Source organism: Jaculus jaculus, chromosome 8 (assembly GCF_020740685.1).
Source record: "Jaculus jaculus isolate mJacJac1 chromosome 8, mJacJac1.mat.Y.cur, whole genome shotgun sequence".
Lineage (NCBI taxonomy): Eukaryota > Metazoa > Chordata > Mammalia > Rodentia > Dipodidae > Jaculus > Jaculus jaculus.
This window is the reverse complement of record NC_059109.1, coordinates 125,714,879-125,731,259: the sequence shown is the minus strand read 5'-3', so window position 1 is coordinate 125,731,259 and position 16,381 is coordinate 125,714,879. Positions and strand designations below refer to the sequence as shown.

The window sequence follows — 16,381 nt, the reverse complement described above, 5'->3', positions numbered from 1 at the left end:
AGAGAGAGAGAAAGAATGGGCCCACCAGGGCCTCCAGCTACTGCAAATGAGCTCCAGACACATGTGCCTCCTTGTGCATCTGATTTACGTGGGTCCTGGAAAGTTGAACCAGGATCCTTTGGCTTTACAGGCAAGTGCCTTAACCGCTAAGCCATCTCTCAGCCTGTTTCTAAGTTTCTTAACTATATAACTCCCAGAAGTGGGGGATTCCTCCCTCACTGCCACTGCAAACAAACTCCAGACACACATGCCACTCTGTGCATCTGGCTTCACGTGGCTACAGGGGAACTGAACCTGAGTCCTTAGGCTTTGTAAGCCAGCACTTTAACCACTGAGGAATCTCTCCAGCTGTGCTCTTCATATTTGATGACATGTCCCTAGTGGCCACTGCTATATATTAGATAAGTGTCCTCTAAAGGTCCATACTCGAAAGGCTTGGTTATCAAGGTGATGCTGTTGAAAAGTGCTATGGACTCTTAGTGGATAGGTCCCAAGGAGAGTCTTTAGGTTACAGGGATGTGATGATTTATATTGATTCTTAACCTGACAGGATCAAGAATCATTGAGAAAACAAGCCTCTGGGCATGCTTGTGAAGGGTTGTCTTGATTTGGTTAATTAAGGTGGAAAGACCCACCTTAACTGTGTGTAGCGGTCCTGGGCTGGATTACTAGGAGAGTGTTAAGTGAGCACTGTCTACTTACTGACTGACAATCTAACCAGCTGCCTCGTGCTTCTGCTGCCACACATTCCATGTCATGATGAACTGTAACCTTGAGATAAATCCTTCCTCCCTTAAACTGATTTTTGCTGTATATTTTGTTCCAGCAATGACAAAAGTAGCTGGTAGTACAAGGAGTCTTTCCTCTGGAGATGATTTGGGAATCCTGCCTGTCTTCTCGTTCTGCTTCCTGGAGGTGATGTGTGTGGCTGCTCTGACACATGCTCCTACCAAGATTTATCACCCTCCCTAGGTACTCCAAACCCATGTGGCCATGTCATCTTGGATTTCAGCCCATAATTATGAGTAAGACTTTTCTAAGTTAAATACCTCAGGTATGTTGTAGTAATGCAAAGATGGTTAATACAACCAAATTTAGACTTAGGATCATCTCCAAGGAGGTCTGATGGCACAATTTAGGCAGGAATCTGTATCCCTGGTGATTATTTCTACTAACAATAGTGTATGGGCAACACGTACAGCTAAACTTGTAACCTTTTGGCAATACCAACATGAACTGCCTGTTTCCCCTCACCTTGATGGTCCTCTCAATCAAAAGAAGAGATTGAAAGAAGAGAAGGAATGGGGTTGAGAGCTGTAGAGAACATTCAGTGAATAATTTCTAGGAGTCTCAGATCCCAATCCACAACCTAGGTCCTCCATTGGGCTTTCCAGATACATATAGGTGATGGACAGGAGGAGGTTTGATGTAGGCATTCAAGGGCAGGAAAGATGGCTTAGCAGTTACGATGCTAGCCTGTGAAGTCTAAGGACCCAGGTTCAACTCCCCAGTGCCCACATAAGCCAGATGCACAAGGAGGTGTATGTGTCTGGAGTTCATTTGCAGTGGCTGGAGGTCCTGGTGTGCCCATTCTCTCTCTCTCCCTCTGTCTGTCTTTCAAATAAATAATTAGGTAGATAGATAAATAAATGAAATGATGTAGGGATTCAAAAGAATATCTCTGCTTTGAGGTCATGGAGAGAAATAAGCAAAAGGAATCCAGAGGAGACACCTTTCTCTAGTCACATCACAGCTCTTCTGTGACACAATCTTGTCACTTGGCTTTTCTGAATTCCGTATCATCATTGTAAACAAACATGATGAAGCTGAAGCTGAGAAGGAGCCTCAGGAGAGCAGGCTAAGGGGGGTCCAGGTCTGAAGAAGAGAAGGAACCAGGTTTTACCTCTACCTGTGTGACGTTTAGCCAGTCCAGACCCCAGGGTGAAGAATGCTGTCTGCAGCATTGGGAGACACTGTGCACAAGCAGTTCACTGTGTGAGAGCTGGTTCTGTGGGCTGAGCCATCTGGGAGTTAGAGTGGGTGCGTGGGTCAAAAGAGCAAATTGCAGAGACCAATGTCTACACACACGGAGGGGAGATCAGGCCTGGGAAGAGTGGGGCATTTGTGAGGCCACACTGTTGTTAGTGATCATTAACAGTATTTGTCAAGAGGCTGCTTTTCTGTGCATTTATTTTGGTTTATTTGACAGGGACGAGGGGCTCACACAGTGGGGAGGGTGGCATTCCTGCTGAAGTTCTTGTGCTCATGATTTGAGGTCCCCCTGGTTTGAATGTGGCTCAGTCTCCGAACAGAAGTTCTGGGGCAGGGGCAGGAGGCACAGCTCACCCTCCTACCTGGACAGCTTGTTCATGCAAACATTTCCGCAGAAGGTTGAGCAGCATACATTGTTTGCTTGACAGTCTCGGTCATTCTCACATTTGTACTTGCACAGATATAAGCTGGGCCTCTTCTCACAGGGGAGGACGAGTGGAGGACTGTGCACGGCTGAAAAGGAGCAGTAACAGGTGAGTACAAGCAACTGGAGGGAATTACTCTTAAGCTTAAAGTTCCTCTAAGACACCAGGGCCCAGATACCCTGTGAGGCATTCCTCAACTTTTCAGGCACCTTCTTTTGTGTACCCCATTAACTCCTGACATTCAGTAAGTCTTTGTATGCCCTTCCTCTGGCTGTCCTCCCCATCTCCTCTACAGACCTAATGCCAGCATTTTCTGGGCTCTATCCCTATACCTGCATCTGGGACCTGTCTCTTCCAACAGACACAGCCTTGATTACATCACCCCCATGGAATTGTACTCTCACTCTGAGCTCTCAAAGAAGCCCGAGACATCTCCCAGATCCTCCCCACTTTTCAGAATTTGTAGCATCCATGAAGAAGACTCGCCTTTGGCCTGCCCACTCTTCTTGTCTCCAGTAGTTTGACTTCCCTTGCCATTCTTTTGCTCTCTCTGATGGTAACTTCTTTCTGCCCAGTGTCTTTTATTTCTATGCCTGCATCCATGTCTACCTCCGCAAACATCTCTGCATGTTTGCCCTTCCTAAATGTGCATGCATCAAAGAATAATTCACCTTTGTCCATTGCAGTCTCAGTCCTGGGGCCCCTTTTTACCACAGTTTTAGACCATTTGTTTTTGGATCTCTGGAATTAAGCACAGGATTCCCTGCCCCCATCAGGTTCCCCCATCACTACTTCCAATGCTGGCTATTAGGAACCGAGGGCTGTGGGTGGTGATCACCCAGAAGATCTGGGTGTGCAAAAGAATCACCATGTCCTCCGCCCTCCCCAGTCTGTGCTCAGTATCTCCTTGCCTGTCTTGCACATGCCCACTGTGCCTATTACTTACCCTCAATGTAGAAGTGTTTACGTTTTCCTCCCTGGGCCAGCGGCGGCAGCAGCAGCAGCAGCGCACAGAGAAGCACGTTGAAGAGCTGAGCCTGGGGCGACATGATTCAGACCAGAGCTTTGAGCTTAGACTTGGTCAGGATGGCGCAGACTTCCCTGCTCTCTGCTGCCTCTGCTGGCCAAGCCAGGGCAGAGCAAGAGCCAAACTTTCTCCCTTAGCCTATGCAATTGGCCAGCCTCAGGGAGGATGTACCCTCTCACATAATCCTCTCTTGTTCTCTTTTTTATTTTTCTTTAAACTTAAACAAGTTATCTGAGAGAGAGAGAGAGAGAGAGAGAGAGAGAGAGAGAGAGAGAGAGAGAGAGAGAGATACTTGGGTCCTTACGCAAGCACCTTAACAGCTGAATCATCTCAGCACCTCCAACCCTCCCTTCTTGCTAACATAATATCTTTTTAAAAATTGTTTTTGTTTATTTTTATTTATTTATTTGAGAGCAACAGGGAGAAAGAGGCAGATAGAGATAAGAGAGAGAACGAATAGGCGCTCCAGGGCCTCCAGCCACTGCAAACGAACTCCAGACGCATGCGCCCCCTTGTGCATCTGGCTAACGTGGGTCCTGGGGAATCGAGCCTTGAACCCGTATCTTTAGGCTTCACAGGCAAGCGCTTAACCGCCAAGCCATCTCTCCAGCCCACATAATATCTTTTATGAAACATACAATTTATTTAGGTTTTCTAATTACCAACTACTTTATAGAGCAAAGATAAGAAAAATAGCATTTAAATGGCTATGTTCTCACCAGTTAAAATTGACTTATTTTACTGTATTATCTTAGTTTATCCATGCAACTAATGCCAACAGTCCTTTGTATTCTCATTTACAAATATTTTCAAATGACCATTTATATATATGTATATAATGTATTTGATTATAACACACTTCTGTTACCTTCCTTCCCTGTTCCCCTTCCAGTGAACCTCTTCTTCCAAATCAGCCATCTTCTACTTTGATTTGTGTGTGTGTGTGTGTGTGTGTGTGGATGTGGCTTACTGAGTTTAATTAGGTTGTTTGAATGGGCATGGATGGGAGATAATTTACCAGATCATACCAGTGGCTATATCACTGCAGAAAATTTCTCTCACACCTCCAACCACCATTAACTGCCAGTAGCTCCTCAGGGAAGGATGGGGTCCCCATACCCTCCTCTGTCATCCATGATGTGTCCAATATTGTTCAGGTGTTGTGAAGGTTACGACAGTTACTGTGAGCTCACGAATGAAATGGCCATGTCATGCCTGGAGGAGAGCATTCCACAGTGTGGTAGTTTGAATGTACGTCCCCCATAGACTCAGGTGTTTAATTAACTTGGGTCTTTAGTTGCTTGACTGGAGGAGGTGTCAGTGGGAGTGAATCCTGAGTTCCAGCCTTCCGCTGTGTTTGGAGGTGGATCTGTGCAGAGAGGCGTGAGCTCTTGGGGGGGGGTTCCTGCTTGCTGAAGGTTTGTGCTTGCTACTTTCTGGTGTGTGTGTGTGTGTGTGTGTGTGTGTGTGTGTGTGTGTGTTGGTGTTGGTTTTGCTTGCTGCAGTTTTTCCCTCTCTGTTTGGATGTATGGAAGCAGCTTCTTCTGCCACTGATGGAACGTCCCCTGCATCTGTGAGCTTGAAATAAGCCCCTTGCTCCCATAAGCTGTATCTGGTCTGAATGTTCGTCCCAACAACATGAAGCTGACTACAGCACACAGCATTCCTCCCCATTCTCTGGCTCTTACATTCTTTTTATTTTTTTCAAAAATTGGGTCTTTATTTACTTATTTGCAAGAGTGGGGGAGATGGGTGTGCCAGGGCCTCTAGCCACTGCAAATGAACTCCAGATGCATGCGCCGCCTTGTGCATCTGGCTTTACATGGGCACTAGGGAATTAAGCTAGGGAAGTTTGGTGTTGCAGGCAAATGCTTTAACGGTTGAGTCATTTCTCCAGCCCTTTTACATTCTTTCTGCCCCTTCTTCTACATTGTTTCCTGAACCTTTGATGGGGTGATGTGTTCCCACATTTTGTAACAACCATTTTTTTAAAAAAACATTTCATTAATTTATTTGACAGAGAAAGAGGGACACACACACACATGAACACAGACAGAGAGAGGGGATGAATGGGCACACCAGGACCTCCAGTCACTGCAAATGAACTCCAGACACGTGCACCTCTTTGTGCATCTGGCTAATGTGGGTCTTGGGGAATTGAACCTGGGTCCTTTGGCTTTTCAGGCAAATGCCTTAACCATTAAGCAATCCCTCAAACCCTGTAACAACCATTTTTAAGAGGGCTCTGTGGTTAAGAGCACCACTTTTTAATTTTTTTGTTTTTTGTTTTTTCGAGGTAGGGTCTCACTCTAGCTCAGGCTAACCTGGATTTACGTCTCAGTGTGGCCTTGAACTCACAGAACAGATGAAACCAGAGACTAGCCTGCCTGACTCTGAGCCAAGTTTCTTGTTACACTTATTTGGAAAACTCAGGAGCTTCAATAATGGGGGTGAGGACAGAGGTTGTGTCTTTCTGATGATTATGGGTGCTTTAGTTGTCCTATATTTTCTTACAGATGACCAAAATAGTATGCTTTGGGTGTTATGTGAGGGATCACTTGTGTCTGATAGTGTTTCTCTTCTCTGGGATAGTGGAGGACATCTGAAATGTGTAGGGGAGGGGGTTGGACATTGCCTTATAGGGGCCAGTGTATTTAAGTAAGAAAAGACCTAAATAAATAGACATACTTCTTTTTTCAAGGTAAGGTTTCTCTTTAGCCCAAGCTGACCTGGAATTCACTGTGTAGTCTCAGGCTGGCTTTGAACTCATGGTGATCCTCCTACCACTGTCTTCTGAGTGCGGGGATCAAAGGTGTGCGCCACCACTTGCGGTTTAAATGAACAGATTTCTGAGCTCTGTTCATGTCTATGAGACAGAAACAGTCTCATAGAACGTAGTGCTTTGGCTTTATTGTGCCAATGCATGGACCTCCCTCCTTCTCTATGCAAGAGGAAGTACCAGGAACCCACAGTACAACCCATGCCCAGCCCCACTCAGGTTAACTCATACCTCATGTTCCCACCAGTGAGTGGGTAATGGAAGCTGTATACTGTACATCTGACTTGTTATGGGGTGGTGACTTTGCAGGATCAGATGGCCACTCTGTTCTTCAGGGACTAGACAACAGCCACAGGGAGTTGGCTTTTCTATGTCAAGAATGTGAGTGACTTGCAGGATATCTAAAATCTGCCAAACTTACTATCGTCCTCTCCTGACAGAAAGCATCACCATCTCACCTGTATCCTCTGGAGTAAATATTGCCCAGTGGCACATGAGACCTCTGCATCCCATCAATTTCCATCATGCAGCCATGCTGAGGCAGGCTGGAGGGGAGTTGGGTTCTGAATGGATTATGTTGGAGAGCAGCTTATAGCCTCAAAGAGAGAAAACCAGCAAACATCTCCCTTCTCTTCTTTCTCTCCCTGATCCATTCTTGCTCTTGCCTCTCCTTAATCTAAAGCCAGTTTGCTTGGAAGTCAGTACATCTAATGATTCACGTATCCCAATGCTCACATGTCATTATTATTATTATTATTATTATTTTGGTTTTTCAAGGTAGGGTCTCACTCTAGCCCAGGCTGACCTGGAATTCACTATGTAGTCTTAGGGTGGCCTCAAACTCACTGTGATCCTCCTACCTCTGCCACCCGAGTGCTGGGATTAAAGGCGTGCGCCACCACGTCTGGCTCACATGTCACTTATACCAGGGGGAGAATGAGCTTTCATAGACCCCCGTGGAAAAGTCCTGTGCCTTTTAAGTATTCTCTGGCATTATGCTAGCTTTGCAGCAGAGTAATTTTGGTGGTTTTGTTTAGAGCGGCATGGCTCAGAACCTCTGTGATGATGGGCATGTTCTATGAACCATTGGATATAACGGGACCCAGTGACCTGGTGCTACTGAATACCTGAAATGGCTGAAAATGGTCATTCATTTTTTTTTTTTTTTTGAGGTAGGATCCCACTCTATTCCAGGCTGATCTGGAATTCACTATGTAGTCTCAGGGTGGCCTTGAACACATGGTGATCCTCTTGTCTCTGCCTCCTGAGTGCTGGGATTAAAGGTGTGCCACTACCATGCCCAGCAGACACTTTGTTTTGAGGCAATTCTTTTAAATAGTCTCATGTGGCCAAGTGATACCATGTTCAATACTATGAAGAGTTGCTCCTGTCCTGCTATTGCCCAACTGATTCTGCCTTCCCTGAAATATTATCCAGGTTGTTGAATTGCTGCAGCAAAATGCAGAGTTAGGGCTGGAGAGATGGCTTAGTGGTTAAGGCATTTGACTAAGAAGCCTAAGGACCCAGGTTCGATTCCCCAGGTCCCATGTAAGCCAGATGCACAAGGTGGCACATGCGTCTGGAGTTCGTTTACAGTGGCTGAATGCCTTGGCATGCCCATTCTCTCTCTCCTTCAAATTAAAAAAAAAATGAATAAAATACTAAACCTTAAAAAAAATACTGAGTCAAAGTCTGACTCTCATGGCTATGATCTTTCCATAGTAAAACACATACACACACACACACACACACACACACAACTATTATTCAGCCTTAATGCATTACCTCTATTTTTGTTCATTTATTTATTTATTTGAGAGTGACAGAGAGAGAGAGAGAGAAAGGAGAGAGAGAGAAAGAAGAGAGAGAGAGAGAGAGAGAGAGAGAGAGAGAGAGAGGGAGAGAGAGAGAGAGAATGGGCGTGCCAGGGTTTCCAGCCACTGCAAACAAACTCCAGATGCATGCGACCCCTTGTGAATCTGGGTTCTGGGGAATGGAGCCTTGAACTGGGGTCCTTAGGTTTCACAGGCAAGCACTTAACTGCTAAGTCATCTCTCTAGCCTGATTACATCTGTTTTTTTCTTTAATCCATTTTTTATTTATTTATTTGACAGTGACAGACACAGAGAGAAAGACAGATAGAGGGAGAGAGAGAATGGGCGCGCCAGGGCTTCCAGCCACTGCAAACGAACTCCAGACGCGTGCGCCCTCTTGTGCATCTGGCTAATGTGGGATCTGGGGAACCGAGCCTTGAACCGGGGTCCTTAGGCTTCACAGGCAAGTGCTTAACCGCTAAGCCATCTCTCCAGCCCTGTTTTTTTTTTTTTAACATTTTATTTATTTATTTATTTTCAAGCAGAGATAGAGAGAAGAGAGATAGAGAGAATGGGCACGCAAAGGCCTCTAGCCACTGTAAATGAATTCTAGATGCATGTACCATTTTGTGCATCTGGCTTTACATGGGCACTGAGGAGTTGAGCCTGGGTCATTGGGTTTTTGCCTCTCTATTTTTTTCTGGGATGACCAGTCAATTGATGACAGTGGGGTGTTGAAGTCACCCACTAAAACTGTGTTTGGAGTTATCTGTGACCTTAGTTCTAATCGTGTTTGTTTGATGAAGTTGGGAGCCCCCATGTTAGGTGCATATATGTTTAGGATTATAATGTCCTCCTGTAGGAGTGTGCCTTTAATCAATATAAAGTGACCTTCCTTATCTTTCCTAACTAATGTTGGACTGAAGTCTACCTTGTCAGATATTAGGATAGCAACCCCTGTTTGTTTTCTAGGCCCATTTGCCTGAAACACCATTTTTCAACCTTTCACCCTAAGATAGTGTCCATCCTTTATAAAAAGGTGAGTTTTTTGGAGGCAATAAACTGAAGGATCCTGCTATTTAACCCAGTCTACAAACCTATGTCTTTTGGTTGGGGCATTGAGGACGTTGATATTAAGAGATATTAATGAAAGATGTGTATTTATTTTTGCCATTTTTTGTAGTTCTTCCAGTTTAACTTTGCTGTCTTGTGTTAAGTAGTACTTTGGTATGGTTTGTTTTTTCCATGCTCTTTATATGTGTGCTTTTCTTTCTCTTCAGCATGGAGGATTCTTTCAAGTATTTTCTGTAGAGCTGGTTTTGTCTTCAAATATTCCTTTAGCCTGCTTTTGTTGTAGAATGTCCTTATTTCTCCAAATATTTAAATAGATAGCTTTGCAGGATAAAGTAACCTTGGTTGACAGTTGTTATCTTTCAGAACTTGGAATACATCACTCCAAGCCCTTCTGGCTTTTAAAGTTTGTGTTGAGTAATCTGCTGTGATACTGATGGGCTTGCCTTTGTAGGTGACTTGATTTTTCTTTCTAGCTGCATTTAATATATTTTCTTTGGTTTGTATGTTTGGTAGTTTACTTATAATATGGAGAGGAGAGGTTCTTTCCATGTTTTGTCTGGCTGGTGTTCTAAAGGATTCCTGTATCTGCATTGGCACCTCTTTCCTAATTTGGGGGAAGTTTTCTTCCATGATTTTGTTGAAAACGCCTACTATGCCTTTGGAATTAAATTTTTCTCCTACTATACCGTGAATTCTTTTTTTTTTTAAATAGTATTTTTAAAATTAAAGAAATTTTTTTTTAAATTTTAAAATTTTTATTAACATTTTCCATGATTATAAAAAAATATCCCATGGTAATTCCCTCCCCCCCCACTTTCCCCTTTGAAATTCCATTCTCTATCATATTACCTCCCCATCTCAATCATTGACCCTGAATTCTTATGTTTGATCTTTTCATAGTGTCCTGAATATCTTGAAATTCCCATTCATACTTTCCTATTAGTTTGTCTTTCTCTTTGTTGGACTGTATTAGATCTGCTACCTGGTCTTCTAGTTTAGATATTCTGTCCTCTCCTTCATCCATTCTACTGGTGAGATTTTCTACAGAGTTTTTAAAAATTTCATTGACTATGTTCTTCATTGCTAGTAGTTATGAATGGTTTTTCTTTATTATTTCTAGTTCCTTATTTATGTCTTGTATTGACATCTTTATTTCATTAAATTGGTTTCCTGTGTCTTCTTTGATTCCTTTGATTTCTGCTTTCATTCCTTTGATTTCCTCTTTGACTTCTTTGAGCATATTTATAATCATTCTTTGGAAGTCTTTCTCAGGCATTTCCTCTAACTCATTCTCACTGGAGGTCTTTTTTTTTTTTTCCCAAGGTAGGGTCTCACTCTAGCCCAGGCTGACTTGGGATTCACTATGGAGTCTCAGGGTGGCCTCGAACTCACGGTAATCCTCCTACCTCTGCCTCCCGAGTGCTGGGATTAAAGGCGTGCGCCACCACACCTGGCACTGGAGGTCATTTCTGATTCATTAATACTTTTGGTGGACTTATATTGTCTCAATTTTTGGTGTTTCTTGTGTTATAACGTATATATTTCTGCATCTTGATTAATTTATTACTTGGATTTTCTAGTTAGCTGCAGTATTATTAGTTGTATCAATCAATCTGATGTTATATATCTTCAGGGTAGGAGCTTAAGGTGTTAGGTGTGGCTCTGAAGACTCTCAGAGTATCTACAAAAGTGACCCTTGATGTTGGGTTTGCCTGCTATGAGAATATTCAAGAAGGCTGAGTGGAACAAAATACAGACAGATTCTAAAATTGAACTAAACAATGTACACATTCAATGGAAAACATCACAGAGTATTTATGCAAGAATAGGTATTATGATAACCAGATCCTCTAACAGAGTCACTGTCTCTTAGGGGTTGTGGTACCCCACACCCTTAATCCTGTCAACTAGGAGGTTAAAATTTCTGGTCTTTTGAGGGTTCCAAGTCAGCTTGTGACCAAGTGAGACCCTTCCCTAATGAACAACAGAAGAGGAAACAAAGCCACTATCAATCAGGAAGCAACAAATAACAAGCCCAAAATATAGCTTATTTAAGAATGGCAAATTCCCCCCTAAAACAAAATGAAACAAAACAAAAGAAACAAACAAACAAACAAAAAGAATGGCAAATCCGACCATCCATCAGATTCAACATGTAATTTATCCTGATAAGGAAGGTGCAATTTGCGCTTCCAGTTCAGGCCTATATACCAGGCATATTTGGTGGGCACTGACCTGGTGTATCACAGTTACCTTTTGGGATGATTTTGGTCTCAGTTATGCTGCGCTCCTGCTCGGGTCCCTCTTTGGTGCATTGTGGGTTCAAGTAGGCTGGCTAGGTCCTTGGATCACTGCTCTGGTTGCTGGTGCTGGGTACTGTGAGCTCCCTTCCCTTGGTCTCTGGTGCTTGCTGGCACTTGTGCTGGCGGTGGGGGAGGGGAGGCTGTGGATGGTGGCTCTAGCTCTCCCGCTGGCCCACGCGTTCCTCTACCTCATGATCTGCTCCTTCATTGTTGGCTGTGCTCCTTCATTGTTGGCTGTGCTCCTCCCTTCACGTTTCTTGAGTTTGCGAAGTGCTCCAGTGTGACTGAAAACCCCCCTCACTTGGCTTTTCCTGTGGCTCAAGCCGAGCCTGGCAGCTGTGGCCCCACGGACCTGGTGCCGCCGCTGCTGGAGCCACTTCTGCCTGCCTATGGGGGCTCTGGATGCTCTGGATCTTTCCTACTTCTCTGCTGCCATTGGTAGTTTCTTATACATCTCATTATTTAGTGGAAGAGTGTATTTTGCTGGTATTCTTTTTTTCTTGGGGGGGGGGGCTTTTTCTCCCCTAGGCTGCTTTGGCATGGTTCTTAATCCGCCATCTTAACCAGGAGTTGGTCATTAGGTTTTTGCAGGCAGGTGCCTTAACTGCTGAGTCATCTCTCCACCCCCTATTACATATGTTTTAAAATAAAATATATGAGCTGGTCATTGTGGCTCATGCCTTAAATCCCAGCACTCGGGAGGCAGAAGTAGGAGGATTGCTGTGAGTTCAAGGCTACCCTGAGACTACATAGTGAATTCCAGGTCAGCCCTGACCAGGGTCTGTATACTTAATTTCAAAAAAAAAAAAAATTTATGAGAAAGCTGAGAGGGTGGTTCTGTGGTTAAGACCATTTGCTTCTAAAACATGAGGGTCTCTAGGGCCAGTCCACAGAGCTCCACTTCCTAGTATCCATGTTAAAAAATCTGGACATGACAAGCCTTTAGTCCCAGCACTCAGGGAGGTGGAGGTAGGAGGATTATTGTGAATTTGAGACTAGCTTGGGACTTCAGGGTGAATTCCAGGTCACCCTGGGATAGAGTGAGATCCTACTTAAAAAAAAAAAACAACCAAAAATGGGGGTGGCCCACAAATCTGTAACCCCAGTCTGTGGGAGGCAGAGATAAGAGAATCACTGGAACTCTCTGACTGTTCATAGCTTCAGATTGAGGGAGACCTTGTCTCAGGGAAATATGCAGTTGACCGGTGAAGGGCATCCAAAGATCTCCCCTGGCCTCCTCAGTCACGCACATGGGGTGCACATCTGTATGTGCGCACATCGCTCGCTACCCCACCCATGTACACACAAATAAAACAGTGAGGACAGCATCAGAGCACGCGCAAATGCTTGTCAGTGGAAGGCAGTGGAATTACTAGGACTCATCCATTTCCTCTTTGTGTTTTTTATTTTGCATCATCTAAGTGTTTCATTACTTTCATCAGAAAAGTAATGCAAAGAAGTGATGAGACAAGAAGAAGCTGTGGGGCGGGGGAGGAAATAGTGGTTAGTTTGGGAGTCAATATGTTTTTGAGTACCAGAGTGGGAGAGGAAAAGCAGGAGAAAGAATAACAGTATTCACTTGTGTTTTCCTTCTCTTCCTTACCCTGTTTTCCTCAGTCTCTGTTCAGCCTCTAGCAGCACCGGGGAAAGGCCTGCCTTCTGCCAGCACTTTGACCCCAACACAGAGACAACCATGGGAAGCTGGATCCTCCTCCTCACCATGTTCATCCACGGGGTCGTGGTGCTTCTGCCTGTGCTGGGGGGCATCAGGAACCAAAATGGTACTGGCAGTGGTATGGCAAGGGTTGGGGAGCGCTCTGTTTGCTGCTGGCGTGCCTGTCATGGCTGGCACAGGGTCTACGTTTTCAAAACTCAGACTTTAGGGGCTGGAGAGATGGCTTAGCTGTTAAGGTGCTTGCCTGCAAAGCCAAAGGTACCAGGTTCAATTCCCCAGGACCCACGTAAACCCAGATGTAAAAGGGGGCACATGGGTCGGAGTTCGTTTGCAGTGGCTGGATGCCCTGGCGCACCCATTCTCTCTCTCTGCCTTTCTCTCTTTCTCAGAAAAATAAATAAAAATAATTTTAAAAATTAGCATTCTAAAGATCAGAGCCAAAACAAACACGCCCCCCCCCCCCACCAAACAGAAAAAAAACAAAAACAGCTTTAGCTGGGCGTGGTGGCTCATGCCTTTAATCCCAGCACTCGGGAGGCAGAGGTAGGAGGATTGCTGTGAGTTTGAGGCCACCCTGAGACTACATAGTGAATTCCAGGTCACACACACACACACACACACACACACACACACACACACACACATATTGTTTTTTTCAGGTAGGGTCTCACTCTAGCCCAAGCTGACCTGTAACTCACTATGTAGTCTCAGGGTGACCTTGAACTCACAGCGATCCTCCTACCTCTGCCTCCCGAGTGCTGGGATTAAAGGGGTGTGCACCATGTCCAGCCAAGAAATGTCAGGAGCCATAGAGCAAAAGCCTCTCCATTTTGCCTGGGCCTGCTCATAAGCTGACTCATTACTCAGAAAGCTGGTCCATCCAGCTTTCTGTTAGGTACTTCTGGAACATCGGTCAGCAGACTGTTTACCGAATCTTATCTTTTGCAAAAGGCCAGTTTATGGTCAGGATGTGAAGCATGGTGCAGTCAGGATGTTAAGCCATTGAGGCAAGATTAAATGAACACCAAATTACATCCCCTCTAGGTTTCCTGACAGTTCCAAAGCCCTAAATCACATCAGCCAGCTTATTCCCCCACTTTTCTTCCCCTATATAACCACTGCGTAAAAAATAAAGACTCTGATGTCTTGACAAACATCTAGCATGGTCTCCTTCTTGTGTCTGTTTGCCTTCTCTCATTCAGGTTAATTTCTCCTTGAGTCCTTGTTCAATTCCCCGCTGGCCGAGGCAAAGAAACAGTATTTTTATTATTATTTATTTATTTGAGAGCGAGAGCGAGCAAGCGAGCGAGAGAGAGAGAGAGAGAGAATGAGCACGCTAGGGCTTCTGACCACTGCAAATGAACTCCAGATGGATGAGTCCCCTTGTGCATCTGGCTAATGTGGGTCCTGGGGAATTGAGCCTTGAACTGGGGTCCTTAGACTTCACAGGCAAGCACATAACCGCTAAGCCATCTCTCCAGCCCGGTATTTTTAAAACATTTTATTTATATATTTACTTGACAGAGAAAGAGGGAGAGAGAATGGGCGTGCCAGGACCTCCAGTCACTGCAATTGATCCTGCATCTTTCGGTTTTGCAGGCATCACCTTAACCAGCAAGCCATTTCTCCAGCTGGAGGCTCGACTCCCCAGGATCCATGTTAGCCAGATGCACAAGGGGGTGCACACGTCTGGAGTTCATTTGCAGTGGCTGGAGGCCCTGGCGTGCCCATTCTCTATATATCTCTATCTGCTTCTTTTTCTCTGTCTGTCACTCTCAAATAAATACATAAATAATTAAAAAAAATAAGAATGCAGCATTATAGCATTTGGGAGGCAGAGGTAGGAAGATCACTGTGAGTTCGAGGCCAGCCTGGTACAACAGAGTGAGCTCTAGGTCAGCCTGGGCTAGAGTGAGACCCCACCTCAAGAAAACACAACACAACACACAACACAAACAAAAAATAATGCAAGAGAATATATGTATTTTAAATTCACCCATCACTGCCCTCTCATAACCCCCTTCCACTCTTGAAGGCCCTTCTTCTTTCCAATTAATTCCTTAGGAAGGGATTTTTGTTTCTTTTGGAAGGCAGGGATACTTTGTGGAATGATGTGTAAATTACAGAATTGATTGTTTGGATTGAAAAGGGTTTCTTCTCCAAGTTATGACTAGATAAACCCTGATAAACTCTAGCATCTTGTTTCCAGATGAAGAAAGAGAAATCAGTCAGTGCTGGGTACAGCCGCCATCAACATTTTGTGGGAAAAGGTGTACACACCTGCAGAAGTGTGTAAGTCCAAACTCTACTTGCTGCTGGACCTACTGTGGACGAATCTGCTTGGATAATGAGTGAGTTTCTTGGAGTGGGATGGGTAGGGCTTGAACATACTTGATTTCTCCCTTCCTTCCTTCTTTTCTTTTTTTCTTTCTTTCTCTTTCCCTCTTTTTCTTTTTAAAGTATTTTAAAATTTATTTTGAGAAAGGCAGATAGATAGATAGATAGATAGATAGATAGATAGATAGATAGATAGATACAGAATGGGTGTGCCAGGGCCTCTAGCCACTGCAAATGAACTCCAGATGCATGCACTCCTTTCTGCATATGGTTTATGTGGGTACTGGGGAATCAAACCAGGGTCCTTAGGCTTTGCAGGCAAATGCCTTTACTGCTAAGCCACTTCCCAGCCCCTTTCTTTCTTTCTTTCTTTCTTTCTTTCTTTCTTTCTTTCTTTCTTTCTTTCTTCTTTTTTTTTTAAATTATTTATTTATTTATTTATTTATTTGAGAGCGACAGACACAGAGAGAAAGACAGATAGAGGGAGAGAGAGGGAATGGGCGTGCCAGGGCTTCCAGCCTCTGCAAACGAACTCCAGATGCGTGCGCCCCCTTATGCATCTGGCTAACGTGGGACCTGGGGAACCGAGCCTCGAACCGGGGTCCTTAGGCTTCACAGGCAAGCGCTTAACCGCTAAGCCATCTCTCCAGCCCTCTTTCTTTTTTTTAATTTGTTTTTTCAAGGTAGGGTCTCACTCTAGTCTAGGCTGACCTGGAATTAACTATGTGGTCTCAGGGTGGCCTCGAACTCTCGGTGATCCTCCTACCTCTGCCTCCCAAGTGCTGGGATTAAAGGTGTGCGCCACCACGCCTGGCCCCCTCCATTTCTTTCTTTCTTTCTTTCTTTTCCTTCCTTCTTTGGAAATGGATTTTCCTCAGGGTTACCAATTTCTAACCACTCTCATTTTTCTTTTCCAGGGAGCCTTTAAAAACAATCTTAAAACCCTAGGTCCTAT

At 44.5% G+C, this 16,381-nt stretch overlaps 2 protein-coding genes across 2 annotated transcripts; one reads left to right on the top strand and one right to left on the bottom strand.

The window, feature by feature from the left end:
• Positions 1-2,216: 2,216 nt before the first annotated feature.
• Wfdc10a (WAP four-disulfide core domain 10A) lies at positions 2,217-3,486 on the bottom strand. Its single transcript, XM_012949966.2, has 2 exons — positions 3,364-3,486; positions 2,217-2,505 (listed from the first exon to the last, which is right to left on the bottom strand). The coding sequence occupies exons 1-2, from the start codon at positions 3,464-3,466 to the stop codon at positions 2,351-2,353; spliced, it is 258 nt and encodes an 85-aa protein (XP_012805420.2). The 5' UTR covers positions 3,467-3,486; the 3' UTR covers positions 2,217-2,350.
• On the top strand, positions 2,366-16,374 carry Wfdc9 (WAP four-disulfide core domain 9). Its single transcript, XM_004663824.2, has 4 exons — positions 2,366-2,525; positions 13,032-13,195; positions 15,299-15,440; positions 16,344-16,374. The coding sequence occupies exons 2-4, from the start codon at positions 13,108-13,110 to the stop codon at positions 16,372-16,374; spliced, it is 261 nt and encodes an 86-aa protein (XP_004663881.2). The 5' UTR covers positions 2,366-2,525; positions 13,032-13,107.
• The last annotated feature ends 7 nt before the right edge of the window (positions 16,375-16,381 follow it).